At 37.2% G+C, this 17,626-nt stretch overlaps 1 protein-coding gene across 5 annotated transcripts in view; it reads left to right on the forward strand.

The window, feature by feature from the left end:
• The window catches only part of LOC111325061 (uncharacterized), a 43,238-nt gene that overhangs the window by 21,607 nt on the left and 4,005 nt on the right, over positions 1-17,626 (forward strand). For 4 of the 5 annotated variants that reach the window (XM_088757018.1, XM_088757019.1, XM_088757021.1 and 1 more), the window contains exons 9-20: positions 3,400-3,476; positions 3,806-3,914; positions 4,527-4,561; positions 4,968-5,033; positions 11,488-11,638; positions 11,744-11,830; positions 12,155-12,235; positions 13,174-13,224; positions 13,711-13,780; positions 15,252-15,385; positions 17,146-17,219; positions 17,332-17,425. In XM_088757018.1, coding sequence (XP_088613144.1) covers positions 3,400-3,476; positions 3,806-3,914; positions 4,527-4,561; positions 4,968-5,033; positions 11,488-11,638; positions 11,744-11,830; positions 12,155-12,235; positions 13,174-13,224; positions 13,711-13,780; positions 15,252-15,385; positions 17,146-17,219; positions 17,332-17,425 — 1,029 coding nt within the window. The remainder of the gene's footprint in view (positions 1-3,399; positions 3,477-3,805; positions 3,915-4,526; positions 4,562-4,967; positions 5,034-11,487; positions 11,639-11,743; positions 11,831-12,154; positions 12,236-13,173; positions 13,225-13,710; positions 13,781-15,251; positions 15,386-17,145; positions 17,220-17,331; positions 17,426-17,626) is intronic. The other variant, XM_088757020.1, reaches the window with a different exon arrangement.

Genomic DNA, 17,626 nt, shown 5'->3' on the forward strand with positions numbered 1-17,626 from the left:
TTTAACTACTGAGACAAGACTTAATTTCCAACGGCGAAACTTTCCAGGTGTATAGTTTGATAAATGAGCTTTCATCTGAAATGGTTTTCATGTCGAAATTTTAGGTACCAGGTGTCATTTAAACTAGTCAAAGTTAGCCTTCATTTTGTCTCCCAAAAAGACGTGCAAAATACGCCTTTATAAAAATGGCGATAAAACCCATACCAAAGAGAATTACAAAATACTTTTATATGCTTTTATTGTGCAGTGATATTATAATTACTGTGCAAAGTTTGGTGGTGAATGGACTTGTTTAGCATTGCCAACATCTCTCTAAAGTTGCGTGACGATTTGACCGTTTAGGCAAGGCGAAAACAGCTATTTTAGCAAATTTTCAAACTTTTTTAAATTTCAGCCGGAAAAAAAAATTGCTGGAAATTTAAAATATTTTTTTCCAAACTAGTTCACAGAAAGGGATGTTTTGGTAAAATAAAAAAAAATTCGAAATTTCATCACTGATTTTCGATTCTCGAAATATTCTGGCGGCTCCTCTTAATTACTGAATTGCAAAAACTAGAGGTTGATCCAGTGCTCATCAGTTGGATCGAGGCGTTCCTAACCGACAGACAGCAAGCTGTAAGAATAGGTACAACACTATCAGATTGGAAATTCCTCAAGGGAGGTGTGCCGCAGGGAACTAAATTAGGAGTGATACTTTTCACAATAATGACAAACAATCTTTTAGCTGATTGGCACCTGAGAGTCAAGTTTGTGGATGACACGTCTGCCATAGAAATACTACCCAGGAACTCTATCAGTCTGCTCAATACGATTGTTTCTAACATTCACGAATTCTCCATGGACCATAACATGAGACTTATAAACCCTACTAAATGTAAAGAGATGTTAATCAACTTTATGTCGTATCCTAATTTTACTCTCAGACCATTAGTTATTGGTAATAACACTATAGAATGCATATCGACTTACAAGATTCTAGGAGTATTCATCGATAGCTACCTTAGGTAGAATAGTCATGTTAACTACATACAAAAAGCCTGCAAGAAGCTCTACTCTCTACGTATTCTATGTCGAGCCAGCGTTGACCAAGGTAGCATGTTAAAGTTCTATACAAGCGCTGTTAGATCTATTGTAGAGTACGCCGTACCAGTATGGCAATCCATTCCAGGTTATCTGTGTGACAAAATTGAATCCATACAGAAAAGGGCGCTTAAGATAATTTTCCCATGTGGCGATAGTTACTCAGAAGCCCTCAAGTTAGCACGGGTGGAGACCCTTGCGTATAGAAGAGATGAGATATGTAAAGAGTATATGTGCAAAATGAAGGACTCAAACCACCCTCTCCATCCTCTTCTACCAACACATTTAGACGATACCTGTCCCTATAACCTCAGACACAAATCAGACCAGTTGTATCTTTACAGAAATGTTATTACCTGTAGGATGAAGCGCAGCAAAGACTTTTTAACTTTTAAGTATTTTTAACAAATGTGATGTATATTCTGTGTGGTGTATAAAACTTGTACTTAATGTATACAGAAATGTACATAGTCGTTCTTATTAAGTTTTCGTTGTATCATAACTTGTTAATTCAGTAAGTTACTGCAAGAGAGTTTAATAAACCATTATTATTATTATTATAAATCGATCAATAATTGTCATGATGATTACTGGTTGAATTCAACCATGCATATACCCTGTTTAAAGGAGCTAGTTTTCATGCATGATCAGTTTGAGTAAAGGAAATCTTTGATGAATAGTAACCTTGGCTCAAATTCAGATGTGCGTTGAATTCTTTGTGTAATGTTTGATTTCATCCTTGATTTCTGCCTTTTTCAATGCAAGGTTTGCAGATGTTGTATATTTTACAAATAAATAGCATTTTTCTCTGCATTTGTTCTGTAAATGATCACAGATGACAGCAAAATATCGTGAGACTGAAAAAGTGACACACAAGGGGTAGCCTAGGGTGTATGTCACTGGTGTTCATACCACATTTTTTGGCCTTTTTGTATGATACCATGTTGTGCTATATTGTGTTATATACATGTATGGTACATATATCTTATTAGACATTTTGTTGTGTAGTATCGCTGAATATTTTTACAAGAATTGCCATATTTTGACAAGCCTGTGGGGCGAGTCAAAATACAAATAACAAGTAAAGATACTTAGCGATACTACACAACAAAACGTCTAATAAGTTATTTATTATCTACACACCAAAGTGTTATTTCAGTGTGGACAAATTTCACAGATATTTATTTACAGGGAGTGCATGACAGAAGTTTGCAAAGTGGAATGAAATTGGCACGTTGTCGTGTTACTGTTTCTATTTTCTTCAATAAATGAAGAAATTATTTTACTGGTTGTCTAGCTGTTTTTCTTTGTTTGATTCATCTAATAAACTTGGATCTATATTTTCCAGCCATCCCGACTCTTCATCGTTAGAAATATGATTCAAATTGTCCACGATTTTTTTTCGTAACTTCAATCCAATTCTTCACTTGTGCGATGCGAGAAAACCTGTCTAACCGGTTCTTTGGAGTACAAATACCGTGTGATATTTGCACTCGTCTATAGCGTTATTTGTACTCTACAGAGTGTATATGTTCTGGTTCAAATTTTACCTTTGGTTTGAATTTTTTAAACCAGTTTAGGTTTTTCAAACTGGTTTGAAATTTTTAAACCACTTCTGTTATCAACTGTCTGAAAAAGGGCCTTCCTTTTTTGGGGTGTGGTTGAAAAATAGGGGCTTGGCTTTTTGGGGGGGTTCTTAAAAAGAATTTGTGCTTATAAGAAAATTTCGTTATTCAATTTTTATTTAGTTCAAGAACCACCCCTCCCTCCTTATACTGTCATTCCCTTCCTGAATCTACTTTTTCCAAACCCCTCTCATTACCTTCCATCTAACCCCCCATAATATCTAACTATACCTTTTTATCCTTTCTTATTATTTTACAGGAGTGCCAAAAAATAAATATTTAATGTTGTCACCAAAGCCAAGTATTTCTCATTCAATTAAGGGCTTGCATGAAATCATACCCTAACCATAACCCAAACCATTCAAACAAAGCACTTAACCCCAGTAACAAAACTGGGTGCCAAATGCTACCCGTAACCTTACACGAAAGCTAACCATTTGAAAAAAAAATTAATGCTTAACCCTAATCACTAAAATGTGAGTTTATTTACACTGTATTTTACAAGGAGAGGTATAAATAAATAAGAACGAGTTAAGTGTTAAAAATTACTAACCAGTTTGAAAAATTTAAACTGGTTTTAAAAAATTCAAACCAAAGATTAAATTTGAACCACAACATATATAGCTGGATAATCATATGTGATACTTACAGAAGTGACCATGGTTTTGTGTTTTGTTCTGTTTCATCATATAAGGTAAATGAGAAACACTGGAATGAGGACTTTGTGCTGAAGATTCCAAGTGCCAAGAGTCATTGTGAAGAATTAGAAAAGTATGTTTGTCTTTAGCTTTCTGTAACCTAGGTGGTATGCTCACACTTGAAACACTAATGCACCAAATTGTATTTTAAGGAGAGGATCTGTTCTAACCATTAGATTGATTGTGCTGACTGAAAAACTTTACTGAAAGATTAACTTACAACTCTTCACTTCTATCTTTTACTATTCATTTTCCCAGCAGGAATTTATGATTCCTTGCTTAATTTCCTGGGTATTTTTGTGCCAAAGCAAGGGGGCAGAAAACTGTCTGCCAACCTTTTAAGGTATAGAAAGGGGAAAACGAAAGATTATGCCTTTGTCAAGAAAATGTTTTCACTTGCAGCCAAATTGCATCTCTGAAGGAAAGAAATATAATGCTGAAGAAGGAAAAGGAGGAAAAAGAGAGGCAGCTGCAGCTAATGAAAATGTGTAAAGAGACCATTACAAAACAGGTGTGGGCATTAAACAACTGCACCCTAAGATAAACTCAGTAACAAACATTATTATATGGCAAGGTAGTCCTGAGGAAAATCCAAGTTTTCTGATTGGTTCTTACTCAATTGCAATTTTGCCAAATGAATTTTTCCTATTCAAAATGATCAGGAGCCAAGTCTTTTTGTCCACTAAAGCAGGCAAAGTGAAATTTATAATTATTATGACAAGGTTTAGCCTACTCACTAACTTCACTTGCTCATTAAGCTGCACTGGGTCTCTGTCTTGTGTGAACCTGTCAGCAAGGTCCATACCAAACAACTGAGGGCCAATATTCCTCAGTACAGCCCTTGTGCTCAGTTAAGACAAAGCTATTGTATTCATTTCCACAAGAAGTATTGTTAACAATGTGAAAAATGTTTTTCAAGCAAATTTTTAGTATCTATCTATCAATTTTGTACCTTTTTTTGTAACTAAGACATTGACTAAACTTTAAATTGTTGTGTTGACTTCCCTTTCTTCTGAGCCTTCCTTATAAGAAGCCCCACAGTTTTGTGAGGACACCCTATTTTGTTGACAGTAACCTTAAGCGCCTACCACTTGACAAATGTGATTTAATTACTCTACTTAAGAATACACCCGAAGAGTCAGTGTCAACAAGTGAAAGGTGGGATATATACTTCATTGTTAGCTTATTATTTTTTTTAAAGAAAACTTAGTTTTGCAACACTCTATTCTTTTATCCACTGTTAAACATTGTCAGAAATGAAGATCCTTATATGATAAATTAGTTTCCAGTTTCCAGTCCATTTTTGATGTTCTCACTTCTTGGATCTGAGCTTACGGGACTCCCAGGCCAAAAACTAATGGTATCTTACTTTAAGATAGAAACTCACTAATATGCCATTTCTTTACAAAATGCATGGGAAGACTTGGCATAGATAGATCACTTTTTTTGGTGATAAAAACTGTTTTCTTTTAGCTTTACTTAATTGTATTTAAATGCTGGAAAATCTGAGTATACATAATTTGAACATTCCAACAATTTGAATTATTTTTTTTCCTGTTTGCAGTCACAAAAAATGCAGTATTCCTTTCTTGCAAGAGGAGGTGGACAAAATCAAGGAAAATGTAATAAGGTGATTTTTTTTCTTTATTGTTAACCAAACTGTTTGACTTTTAATAACTTTTTTTGACTGATTGATGCTCTAGCATAAAAAAAAAACAACAACAGGTGTCCCTTTTTGGTGAAAACAATGGTAAGCACACAACTGAGACTTTTAATCTGGAATGATTTGCAAACAGTTTAAAGGAAACAACTTCTCTAAAAAAGTTTATGGGTAAGCTGGACTATTACTATCAGCACCACCAAAACTAGTTCTAGAACATTAAGCTTTCTAATAGTAAATATATAACTTGTATTGCGTACGGATTTTATGTAAACCAAATTTTAATATCGTTGTATATTTTAATTTGATAAAATGCCATATTTAAATATAGGGTTCCATCCATCCATCCATCCATCCAATTCTCAGTATCTAACTATCCACCTCTTTATCTATCTATCTATCTATCTATCTATCTATCTATCTGTCTGTCTGTCTGTCTGTCTGTCTGTCTGTCTATCTATCTATCTATCTATCAGACAGGTACGGGGGAGTGAGACCATTCAGTATTTTAAACATCAAAATGGCTTTTTGACGTTTTCTCATTGTTTCTAATGTCATCCAGCCTAATTTACAGAGAACATCACTAGATCTCTGCAAATAGGAAGCACCAGTTACTATTCGCGCTGCACGGTTTTGGAGCTTTTGCAAATTAACAATCTGTATTTCACTTATGCTATCCAAAACAATGCAACAATATGTAAAGTAAGGCTCAGTTATTGACCTGTAAATGTCAATTAGGTTTTCTGTTTTTAGAAAAGGTTTAACCCTTCTTAATAATAGTAATAATAATAATAATAATTTAATATTTATATTGCGCAAATTAACATGTGGATATGATCAAATGCGCATCACAACACTTTTCGGGGGACTTTGGCCGGACTGCATCAGCAGTTTACAAACAATCGAAGGAAACTTATTTGAAGATGCCCCCTCCCCCCCAATTCCCAGTAAACAGGCCAGACCACATCACAGTAATCTCGTGAGTGGGTTCTTTAACGTCCCCTGCCTAACCAAATTAACTAATTAATAGATGCAGGAGACAGGGCCTACGGTTTATTCGTCCTTATCCGAGAAGACTAGAATGTCTATTCATTTCTTGATATTAAATAAAGGTAGCGCATTCTCCTCAGTTATTTTAAGACCTTGAGTGTTGGTCCGGCCGGGGCTCGAACCATCGACCTCGACCTCCTGCACAACAGTCCAGCCCTCTAACCAATTGAGCTAACCGGGAGGTTAGAACACTTAAAATTAATTACGGGTAACCTTCTGTCTTATACTTAGCGTGTGGCTATCCCAAGTTAAATATTCATCGATGTCTACACCGACATTTGACGGATTTGACTTTATCCAATTCGGTATCTAACAAAGAAAGAGCAATATCCTCTTCCAGGCTCGCCACTCTTTGTCTTGATCCTACAACCATAAAATCAGTTTTTGAAACATTTAGGGTAAGCCTGTTGGCTGAAAGCCAAGAGGCTATACAGCCCCTGAGATCCTTTGACATTTTATTCTGCAGGGCAGGGAAACTGCAGCCTAAGAATGTCAAGTTCGTATCGTCAGCAAATAATCTTGCTACCCCAAAATCTAAACACTTAGAGATATCATTTATATATATAAGAAAGAGCAGCGGACCCTAATATTGAACCTTGAGGAACACCACATGTTATGTAATCTATAAATGAGTTGATACCGTTAGCATAACATACTTGTTGTCAATTTTCTGGATACGAAGTGAACCAATTGATTGTTGTAGTTTCTACTCCGTAGTATCTAAGTTTTGTAAGTAAAATATCATGGTTAACGGTATTGAAGGCTTTTTTCAAGTCCAGGAAAAGAACTCCATTAACCATGCCTTTATCAATATTAAAACACCACTCATTAGTTCGATCAAGTAAGGCAGTAAGAGTTGAATGAAGAGGTCTAAATCCGGACTGGTACGTATGAAGAAAGTTATTCTCATTAACATACGTATATAACTGGTCAAATATAATTCTTTCAAATACTCGTGCAATTGTTGGCAAAACCGAAATTGGTCTGTAATTATTTGCGTTGCTCAGATCACCCGATTTAAAGAGTGGAGAGATCTTTGCTATTTTCCAATCAGATGGAAATACACCAGAGGTGATAGATAAATTAAATAAGGCTGTTAAGTTCTTATAGATAACAGGAGCAGCTATTTTTGAAATTCTATTTGATATTTTATCGATACCAGTTGCCTTGTTAATTTTTACCCCATTCAATAATTTTAGCAAACTGGAGGCTTCCACTTTTTTCAAATTAAAGCTTGAATCTTTGAAGCTAAATTTGGGCCGATCGCTGCGAAGTGTTTGTTCACGTAATGTGCGATGTCCTCAGGATTTGTGATTGTCACACCACAGTCACTTTTCAATTCACTTATCTTTGTTGCGCACGACTTTTTTCGTAAGAGATCATTAAGCACTTTCCACGTCGCCTTTTGATCGCCAGATGCCTCGTTTATGCGTGACTGATAAAATCTTTTCTTTGCTAGTCTTATCTCTTTATTGACTAAATTTCTTGAAGTTCTATAAGCCGTCCAATCTTCTAGCATGCCGGTTTTGGTTGCTTTCCTTCTTAACCAACCTCGCTTAAACATCAACTGCTTGCATCAACTGTTTAACCATGGAGAAGGTTTGTTATGTATTCTTCTGGTGCGGCAAGGAGCATGTTTATCAAGCACGCTGAGAAATACTTTAGTCCACGCGGCTAGCGCGCAGTTCACGTCTTGAACATTATCAATACACGGCCAAGGCGCATTACTGAGATCTTTTTTGAATTTCGATTCGTCAAAATGTTTCTTGCTTCAACAAACCTTGGTCGATCCCTGGGAATCCCTATTTTCCTGATTGCATAAATAAGATAGTGGATAAGCACCTGTGTGACTTAACCTTTCTTTACTATTGGTAATCACGACATCAATTAAGGTTTTGGAAATAGGGGTAACTCTTGTAAGTTCATTTAACACCAGATTCATCTGAAAGCTAATCAACATATCCATTAATTGTGAAGTGTGATACTCCAGGGGATTTGATAAAAAGTTACAATTCAAATCGCCAAGTAAATAAATTTCTTTACATTTTGGCGCTACTTTCTCCAAAAATAACTCAAAATACTTAAAGCATTGAGAATCTAACTTTGGTGGTCGATACCAGGCAGTGAAAAGAAAAGGTTTCGAGTTAGGTTTCTGAATTTCCAAGGCGATCAACTCGAGGTTTTGCTCTTCGAAATCATGTAATCTTTTAAATGATAATGAATCACGTAAATAGACACAAACACCTCAACCTTTCTTATTTCTGCCTCTACAAACTAGTGTATAACCATGCAAAGAAAGCATATTATCAGAATCGTTGTCATCAAGTGTAGATTCATTAATGGCTAATATATCAAGAGGCTGATTTATCATAGCTACTCTTAATTCATCGATATGTTTAACTAAACTATATATATTAAGATAGATAGATAGATAGAGAGATAGATAGAGAGGTGGATAGATAGATAGAGAGGTGGATAGATAGATAGATAGAGAGAGAGAGAGGTGGAAAGATAGATAGATAGATAGATAGAGAGAGGTGGATAGATAGATAGAAGTAGATAGAGGTGGATAGATAGATAGATAGATAGATAGATAGATAGATAGATAGATAGATAGACAGAGAGGTGGATAGTGAGATAGATAGAGAGGTGGATAGTGAGATAGAGAGGTGGATAGATAGATAGATAGATAGGTTGATACAGAGGTGGATAGTTAGATAGATAGATAGATAGATAGAGAGATAGATAGAGAGGTGGATAGATAGATAGAGAGGTGGATAGATAGATAGACAGAGAGGTGGATAGATAGATAGAGAGAGAGAGAGAGAGAGAGAGAGAGAGAGAGAGAGAGAGAGAGAGAGAGAGAGAGAGAGAGAGAGAGGTGGATAGATAGATAGATAGATAGATAGATAGAGAGAGGTGGATAGATAGATAGAGGTGGATAGATAGATAGATAGATAGATAGATAGATAGATAGATAGACAGAGAGGTGGATAGTGAGATAGATAGATAGAGAGGTGGATAGTGAGATAGAGAGGTGGATAGATAGATAGATAGATAGGTTGATACAGAGGTGGATAGTTAGATAGATAGATAGATAGATAGAGAGATAGATAGAGAGGTGGATAGATAGATAGAGAGGTGGATAGATAGATAGACAGAGAGGTGGATAGATAGATAGAGAGAGAGAGAGAGAGAGAGAGAGAGGTGGATAGATAGATAGATAGATAGATAGATAGATAGAGAGAGGTGGATAGATAGATAGAGGTGGATAGATAGATAGATAGATAGATAGACAGAGAGGTGGATAGTGAGATAGATAGATAGAGAGGTGGATAGTGAGATAGAGAGGTGGATAGATAGATAGATAGATAGATAGATAGGTTGATACTGAGGTGGATAGTTAGATAGATAGATAGATAGATAGATAGATAGATAGAGGTGGATAGATAGATAGATAGATAGAGGTGGATAGATAGATAGATAGATAGATAGATAGAGAGGCGGATAGTGAGAAAGATAGATAGATAGATAGATAGATAGATAGATAGAGAGGTGGATAGTGAGATAGAGAGGTGGATAGTTAGATAGAAAGATAGATAGATAGGTAGATAGGTAGATACAGAGGTGGATAGATAGATAGATAGATAGATAGATGGATAGATACAGAGGTGGATAGATAGATAGATAGATAGACAAGCTGACAGACAGACAGATTGATAGATAGATGGATAGTTTAATAGAAATAACTAAGTCGCAGCAAAAGGCTGAATTGAATAATTATTTACAATATAATTATGGTACAATTAAAACTTGGGCTCTTTAGCAAGGGTCTCTATATAAGTAAAGTGTTCTGTACAAATTAGTGGCTAAGAGCACTGCGGTTTACGAGACATTGCCATTTACTCGATGGCACATGGTCGGGATGAGTGAGTTCTTGAAAACGTCAGTGTGGAATCTTGGCAGATTGAAAGGTGTTTTGCTACTCAAGCTATGTGAGTCTTGATGACTTTGGGGGAGTAGGGGGGCGAGACTATGGTTCGTTCGCGTCTTTTGCATAGAGTCTCTGAGTCCATAGCCACCTAGGGATTATTTAGACGCTTGGTGAGGCGCAATTGTTGACATGGTTCTTTTTTGAACACCCCCGAGGTCTTCACTTAATAATAATAATAATAATAATAATAATAATAATAATAATAATAATAATAATAATAATAATCAACTTTATTTAAAGAGGGTAAAACACATAACAGTATAAAACTGACAAACCAGTGGCCCTCTTAAAATATATTACAAATAATTATTGAAAAAGATTAAAAACTAATTAATTATGGAAAAAGATCAAGAGCTAAAAATCTAGAATTACTTGGGCATTCAGGAAGGCCTTGGTGGAAAATAGGTGTACAATACTCTAATACGGGTCTTATAACTATACAACAGAATTGTATAATGTCCTGGTGGCTAACACCGGTCCTCTTAAGGAGCACTAAGAAATGCAAGCGCATATTTGCTTACCCTATCTTTCCATTTCTGATCTTTGGATGTTGTAACTCCCAATACATATTGTTAAATGGAATTTAACATAGTTAACGACTAGGACCAAATCTGGTCTGTTATGTTTGGCTGGCGTACTGTTAGCGTATTAGTACTCGGTTAGCGTTTGCTTGGCATTTGTGTGCATTCCGTAGCGTTGTAGCAACATGTGGCTGTTGGTGGCCTGGGACGGATCGTGTCCACCGGTTACCTTTATCTGTACATGCGTTGGTTCTCCCATGTGCTTACATTTTGTTGCCTTTACGATAGCGTAGCGTTGTCTTCCGTGAGAATAGCTTCTCGGTGTTCCCTCCCTCCCTTCTCATTTTGCTTTTGTTAAGGGGTTTAAGTTGGTTATATTTGTTCCGGCTCTAGTGTGACGGGTGCTTGTCTGGGTTCGGCGCGGGGTGCTCGTGGCTGGGTTGCTGGTTGGTCAGGCCAGTCAGGTGTTCTAGTGCCTTGGGTGCGACTGTGGTTGTAGCCCTCGGGCCCTTGAGCACCTAACCTCCATTTGCGACTTGGGCGTTAACTTAGCACATTGCATCTTAGGAAGTTCTTTTCCACCTGCTATAGGATATAATTAAGTCAATTATGTTTCGGGATCACATTCTCAGTGCACACATCTAGCGAGAAAAGGAAGACGTGATATTACTTAGCTCTAAATATATAGTTAACTATACATAGTTTCCCGTTTATAGTGCCCATATTTTCATTGGTTCATGGTACAAACAGTTTCCTGGCAGGGTCATCGGTATCACCAATTGGGTTGCACTTAAACTGTGCTTCTTGGCATTCCCACGGTTTCTTTCTTTCTTACTTCCATTCACCTTTCTACCAAAAGGTTAGAATCGGAAAAAACTGAGCTAACAACGGAACTTCACAAGCTGCAAGAAAAGCAACAAGTATGGTCACTTCAAAGGAGTGAACTGAGAATGACACTGGCCGAACTTAGAGCAGAGAATAGTCAACTCAGGGATGAATTGAAAACAAGGGTACTGTCAAGGTCTAATTTTTTTTAAATTGATAACTCTGTCAACATCCTGTCGTGTGAGATTCTCGAGACTTCAAAAGTGATGATCTAAAATGTTTTTTTGTAGCCTGCTGTGAATGGGATAATCGATGTCAGAAGAAAGCTTGAACTTGAAAAGGAGGAGGCAGTAAACAAGGTCAAAGAGGATATGAAAGTAGGCACATCTCGTATAAAAATCTATTACCAACATGCGTGACGCTACACAATACTCATAAACTGATTATTTGTAGATATTCATCTCTTATTGGTCGTGCCGTAAGCCATTTTGTTGTAAGTGCGGAAGTAACATGCTTGAAATTGTGTTTTTATCACATTATCATATGAACCCAATATACAGCTGTACAAGTGAGTTTCCTTCTGAGTGTCCAGAGAGCCTTTATGTAGTGAACAGTCCTATACGTTTGTTCACTTTGCCAACCAATCGGAAAGCGCAATTGTAATGAGCCTATTATGTATTGTCATATGCTATTTTCAACAGGTGTCTTTTGATGAAGTTTGCCTTGAATTGAAGACTGTGAAATCAGAACTCAGTAAAATATGGGAAGTGCTTGAAATTAAGGTAATTGTTTTATATATACTTAAAGAATCATTAGCTAAGCTTCTTTTAACTCGTTGTAGTAGTTTTGCTGCCACAATGAGCAAACGGGATCTTAATTTCGTTGAATAAAGGGGGTACGTTTCTAAAGAAACTGTGGTGCTGCGTCAGTGGGAGAGTATAACAAGGTAATTTTGATTTCATGATCAACTGAGTTGATAATGGAAATTGGTCACCCTAAAGAGTTTCAAAGCTGACGTTTCGAGCATTAGCCCTTCGTCAGAGCGAGTGGAGAAATTGTGGGTTGTGTGTGTGTTTATATGCAGAAAATGGAGCTACGCTTTTAGATAGACTACCATATGCTGCTTGGAATGATTAGGGTTACCAATTTTCATTATCAACTCAGTCGATAGAACCAAAATTATCTTATTAATTTGCATCGTTTTAAACGTGGTTTCTCTACTGCTCTGTGATACAATATGCAGAGTTGTTACAGGAATGTGCGTTATTGACCAAGCTTGAGGTCGAGATAGCTGGATATTGGCTGAGTTCCTTTTTTCTCGGCCCATCTTGACTGAACAAGCTTGGCAAAAAGATTTCGCTTTATCAAGAATCAAGGATGACTTATTTATTTCCTGAGCTGGGAAAGAAAGGCAACTGTATTTGTAGCTCAATAAACCCACGAGGGTCGTTTATGTTTCATTTGTTTTTACTGTCTCCTGTCGCTGTTTGCGACTTCGCTGCTGACATTTCCCAAAAGTTACATACTTTGTAAATCCGCTCCACACACTCTTTTTTCTTGAGCGGGATCAAAGTGGGCAATCCCGAGAGTGGAATAGGAGCCCAGCTTGCCCACCCGGGTAGCCAATCAGAACACAGGATTCGCTTCATATTGCACACGGCGCAGCTGTTTTTATCAAAAGACATGTTATATATCTCCCGTGACCTTTTTTCTCACCTAGGATAAACAGTTTGAGGAACAGTCACAGGAGTTAGAATATACGCATCAACAGGTATTGTGAGTGAAGTCATATGATCATAGCTCTTTCTAACAGATTTTTACTTCAAGAAGATTCTCTAACAAGTGTGAAATGGAAAACAGTTGGGGGGAGGAGAGTAGATGTGAGGTTATTTCATTAATAATGCAGGGAAAGGACCTCCAAAACATTTAATACGAGATATATTTCAAATGAAGTTAAAGATACTGTCTTCATCCTTTGAACTTACATATGAATCGTAACCAAATCGCCTCGATTAGGGCAACAGCTGGAGATACCTTTTCTCTGCTTTTACAAATAGCATTTTTTTTTATAATCAATCGTCTATTCAAGTCTTAAATAGGTGAAAAACTTTTGTCGAGTTTTTTTTAGGCTAAGTCGAGAAAAGTTTATGTACTAGCGGTATCATCATTACCATAGCAACTTACTTCTTTTGAAAAACAAAACATTTAATTTGTGCTGTATTTGGTTTTCTTTTGTTATTTTCCTTGTTGTTGAAAGGTTTTGACTCAAGACAGTAACGGCACGAAAGATGCGCTGATAAAGAAAGTAACTGCCTTTATTACTAAAGGTGAAATACTATGAGCATGAATAAAGTGAAGACGTAATAAAAACTAATTTGATACATAACTCTATCACTTTCAAATTAGACTTGCCCAAACTGTTAACAAAACGTCTAAGCTCTAAAACACACGGGAAAGACATAAATGTTCGATTAGATGACGTACACAATTAACAAATAGTTCGGTTGGCTTTTAAACTTATACCCTGTAACCAATAAACGCTTTCCTTGCTACTATCAATGACAATTAAATGGATAGCTTTAACTAATGAAACTAAAACTGGCGTTATTTTATACTCATATCATATTTTCAGCCTAAATTCAAGCGATACTTTAAATTTTAAATCCAATTTTAAAACGAACGATTCCATTTAGGCTTCGACCATCTGCATTTCTTTTTTTATCCTAAGCTCTCGCCATATTCCACTATGCATGATATAAAAGTGATCTAGGTGATACGGATAATTAGACTATATAGTAACGACAATGAGTTGCATAGTGGAGTACTTTTCTTTACATTCCCTGACGATGCCGTAGATTAGCAAAAGCTTGGAATAAAAAGAAATACACAAGCTCGAGGCCTCAATCGAATCGTCCACTTAATCAACGTGCTACTGAAGGACAACCCCAAACATCTTCCAATTTTAATAATGCGTTTTTAGTTTAGACTACGACAAAAGAGTATGAATGTTGCTAAAACTATTAATCACAGGGACCGCAGAGGGGGAGGGGCTGGTAGGGCCACGGCCCCAGCACTTTTTTGCGCCCCCTCCCCCACTTTTTGTGCTAAAAGAAAAATGATTAAGAATTTCGGTATCTTCACTAATGCCGACCTATAAAGAGCAATAAATACTGGGTAAAGTATGTAAAGTCACGGGACAGAAACAAATTAAATACTATGATTTTGTTCCTTTTTTTCGATTTTCAATATGAAAAAATTATTTTCAATTGTCAGCCCTCACACTTTACATTCACTCTCACGTTTCACCATCACAACCACTCAGTTAAATCCATCATTCTTAAAAACTTGAAATTACTTCAAATTGATCCAGAGACAAGCACTATCTTTTTGCAGCCTTCGCTCATTTCATTCAAACGCTACAAAAACATAGGCAATTTTCTGGTCAGAGGTTCTTTTCAGACTAATGACCAACCAGGACTTTTAAATGCGCTCGTGCACGATGCAAAACGTGTCCTTTCATTCACAACGCTGAGAAAATATCGGGACCCAAACAATCCATTAAGATCACCGATCACTTCACGTGCACCTCCGCCAATGTAATCTATTGCATAACTTGCACTTATTGCAAAAAGATATACATCGGCGAAACAGGCAGAAGACTAGGTGACCGATTCCGAGAACACCTTCGCGACGTGGAAAGGAATGACATGGACACATCGAAACCAGTCGCTAGACATTTTAATTTACCTAGTCATTCTAAGCAACATATGACAATCTGTGGTCTTTCCTTACACTTAGGTAGCACGGAAAGCCGTAAAACTCTTGAACAAAAGCTCATCTTTCAAACCGGCAGTCTAAATCTCACAGGGATCAACGAACACTTTTCATTCTTGTTAGCTCAATTGGTAGAGCGCTGCACTAGTATCGCAGAGGTCAGTGGTTCGAATCCCGTACAGGCGTGATTTCTTTTTTCAGGTCTGATTTTCGCTATTGCATAAATAGCGCTCTCTACTGCGAGGATCGTGCATCATATGTATCTACAACCGCAGTTCAAAATATATGAACTTCAGATATTCATTGTATCTGATTTATCATCACGGGTTTATTACGAATCAACTTAACAGCCTGCTCCCAGTTGGCTTGTTAGCTCAATTGGTAGAGCGCTGCACTAGTATCGCAGAGGTCAGTGGTTCGAATTCCGTACAGGCCTGATTTTTTTTTTTTTCAGGTCTGATTTTCGCTATTGCATAAATAGCGCTCTCTACTGCGAGGATCGTGCATCATATGTATCTACAACCGCAGTTCAAAATATATGAACTTCATATATTCATTGTATCTGATTTATCATCACGGGTTTATTACGAATCAACTTAACGGCCTGCTCCCAGTTGGTTTGTTAGCTCAATTGGTAGAGCGCTGCACTAGTATCGCAGAGGTCAGTGGTTCGAATCCCGTACAGGCCTGATTTTTTTTTTTTCAGGTCTGATTTTCGCTATTGCATAAATAGCGCTCTCTACTGCGAGGATCGTGCATCATATGTGTCTACAACCGCAATTCAAAATATATGAACTTCATATATTCATTGTATCTGATTTATCATCACGGGTTTATTACGAATCAACTTAACGGCCTGCTCCGAGTTGGCTTGTTAGCTCAATTGGTAGAGCGCTGCACTAGTATCGCAGAGGTCAGTGGTTCGAATTCCGTACAGGCCTGATTTTTTTTTTTTTTTTTTTTTTTTTTTCCAGGTCTGATTTTCGCTATTGCATGAATAGCGCTCTCTACTGCGAGGATCGTGCATCATATGTACTTTTCATTCGACTAATTTATTCGTGTTTTTCTCGTTGCCATGTTCCCACCAATAACGTAGCTCCATTTTCTGCCTTTAAAAGCACACACAACCCACAATTCCTCTCTTTGCTCCGACGAAGGGCTAACGCTCGAAACGTCAGCTTTAGGAATCATTCCGGTGGCCAATTTACCATTTCAACTTTGTTGATTTATCCAAATTATTTCGTTACCCCCACCGACGCAGCCCCAAACAGTTTCTTTAGAAACTATCAGCCTTTCTCCCCATTTACACCTTGCTTCGCGGTCCCTGAATCAAGGGGAATTTAAATGGGATATAACCGAGTCTGTAGGCACGTTCTTTGCGCATTATACATTACATCGATCTGTATGTTTCTGTGTTCATTAATGTTGTTAAGGTATTGGTCAATACAGTAACCTGCCTACTGGTCAATTCCGTTTCCTTTTTGGCCAAGGTAATGCCGAGTGCATTTGTAGTCTGCATTATTTTTTTTTTTATTTATTCCATTTCACTGCAATTACATGGGAAAATAAAACAAAAGAACACACAATAATAACAAATTGGGTTACATAACAAGGCAGTGGGGAAGACTAGAAGGGAACTGACGAACCATACGTGCTAGTGGACCCATTATGAAGAAAATATACGGATATATAAAAAACTTAATCAAGGTATTAACTTAGTCAGACAACTCAGCTGCTCCCTCAAGATCTATGGCTTCTCGCGGCTTCCTGTTAGCTCCCGCTTCTCCACCTTAGAAGAAAAGGAACACGCTGTCGTTCACTAGACACACTTTGCTTTTTTAGGTTTTTTCAACTAGCAGGAAAGATGGCTGTTTTTGCCTCTTGTTGACCAATTAAAGTATTCTCCCTTCTATTTTAGTCGCAGAAATGGGCTGAGGAGCTGACGCATTTACGTAAAGACTATGCCGATCTTGCAGCTATCACCTCAAGCAGGTCAGAATCAACCCGAACTAGGTATTGCATCGGTAACGTGAAAACAATTTGGAAATACCCACACCATTAACTCCACAACGAAACAACCTGATGTCTTTTCACTTTCTTTCAGGAGCCAAATGATTTGTACTCTAAGAGACGAGTTAGCTCAAAGATGCTTGGAGATTACAGAGCTGGAGTCTGTACTTTCGTCTTCAACCCAGCAGGTGGCATTCCATTGCATTTCGAGGGAGATTAAGTATTCACGTTGATTTGCCGTGGCGGTGCTTGCAGGCACAACTTGATTTCCTCAAGTATAGATGTATATGCAGCGTGCAAGTTTCTCCCTCGCCCTCTTTTACTTGTCGTAGTATTGTCAGATGAGGGATTATTTAATGTAACATTTTATTTTGATCAAGTTTTGATCA

The sequence above is a fragment of the Stylophora pistillata genome, chromosome 4 (genome assembly GCF_964205215.1).
Source record: "Stylophora pistillata chromosome 4, jaStyPist1.2, whole genome shotgun sequence".
Taxonomy (NCBI): Eukaryota; Metazoa; Cnidaria; class Anthozoa; order Scleractinia; family Pocilloporidae; genus Stylophora; species Stylophora pistillata.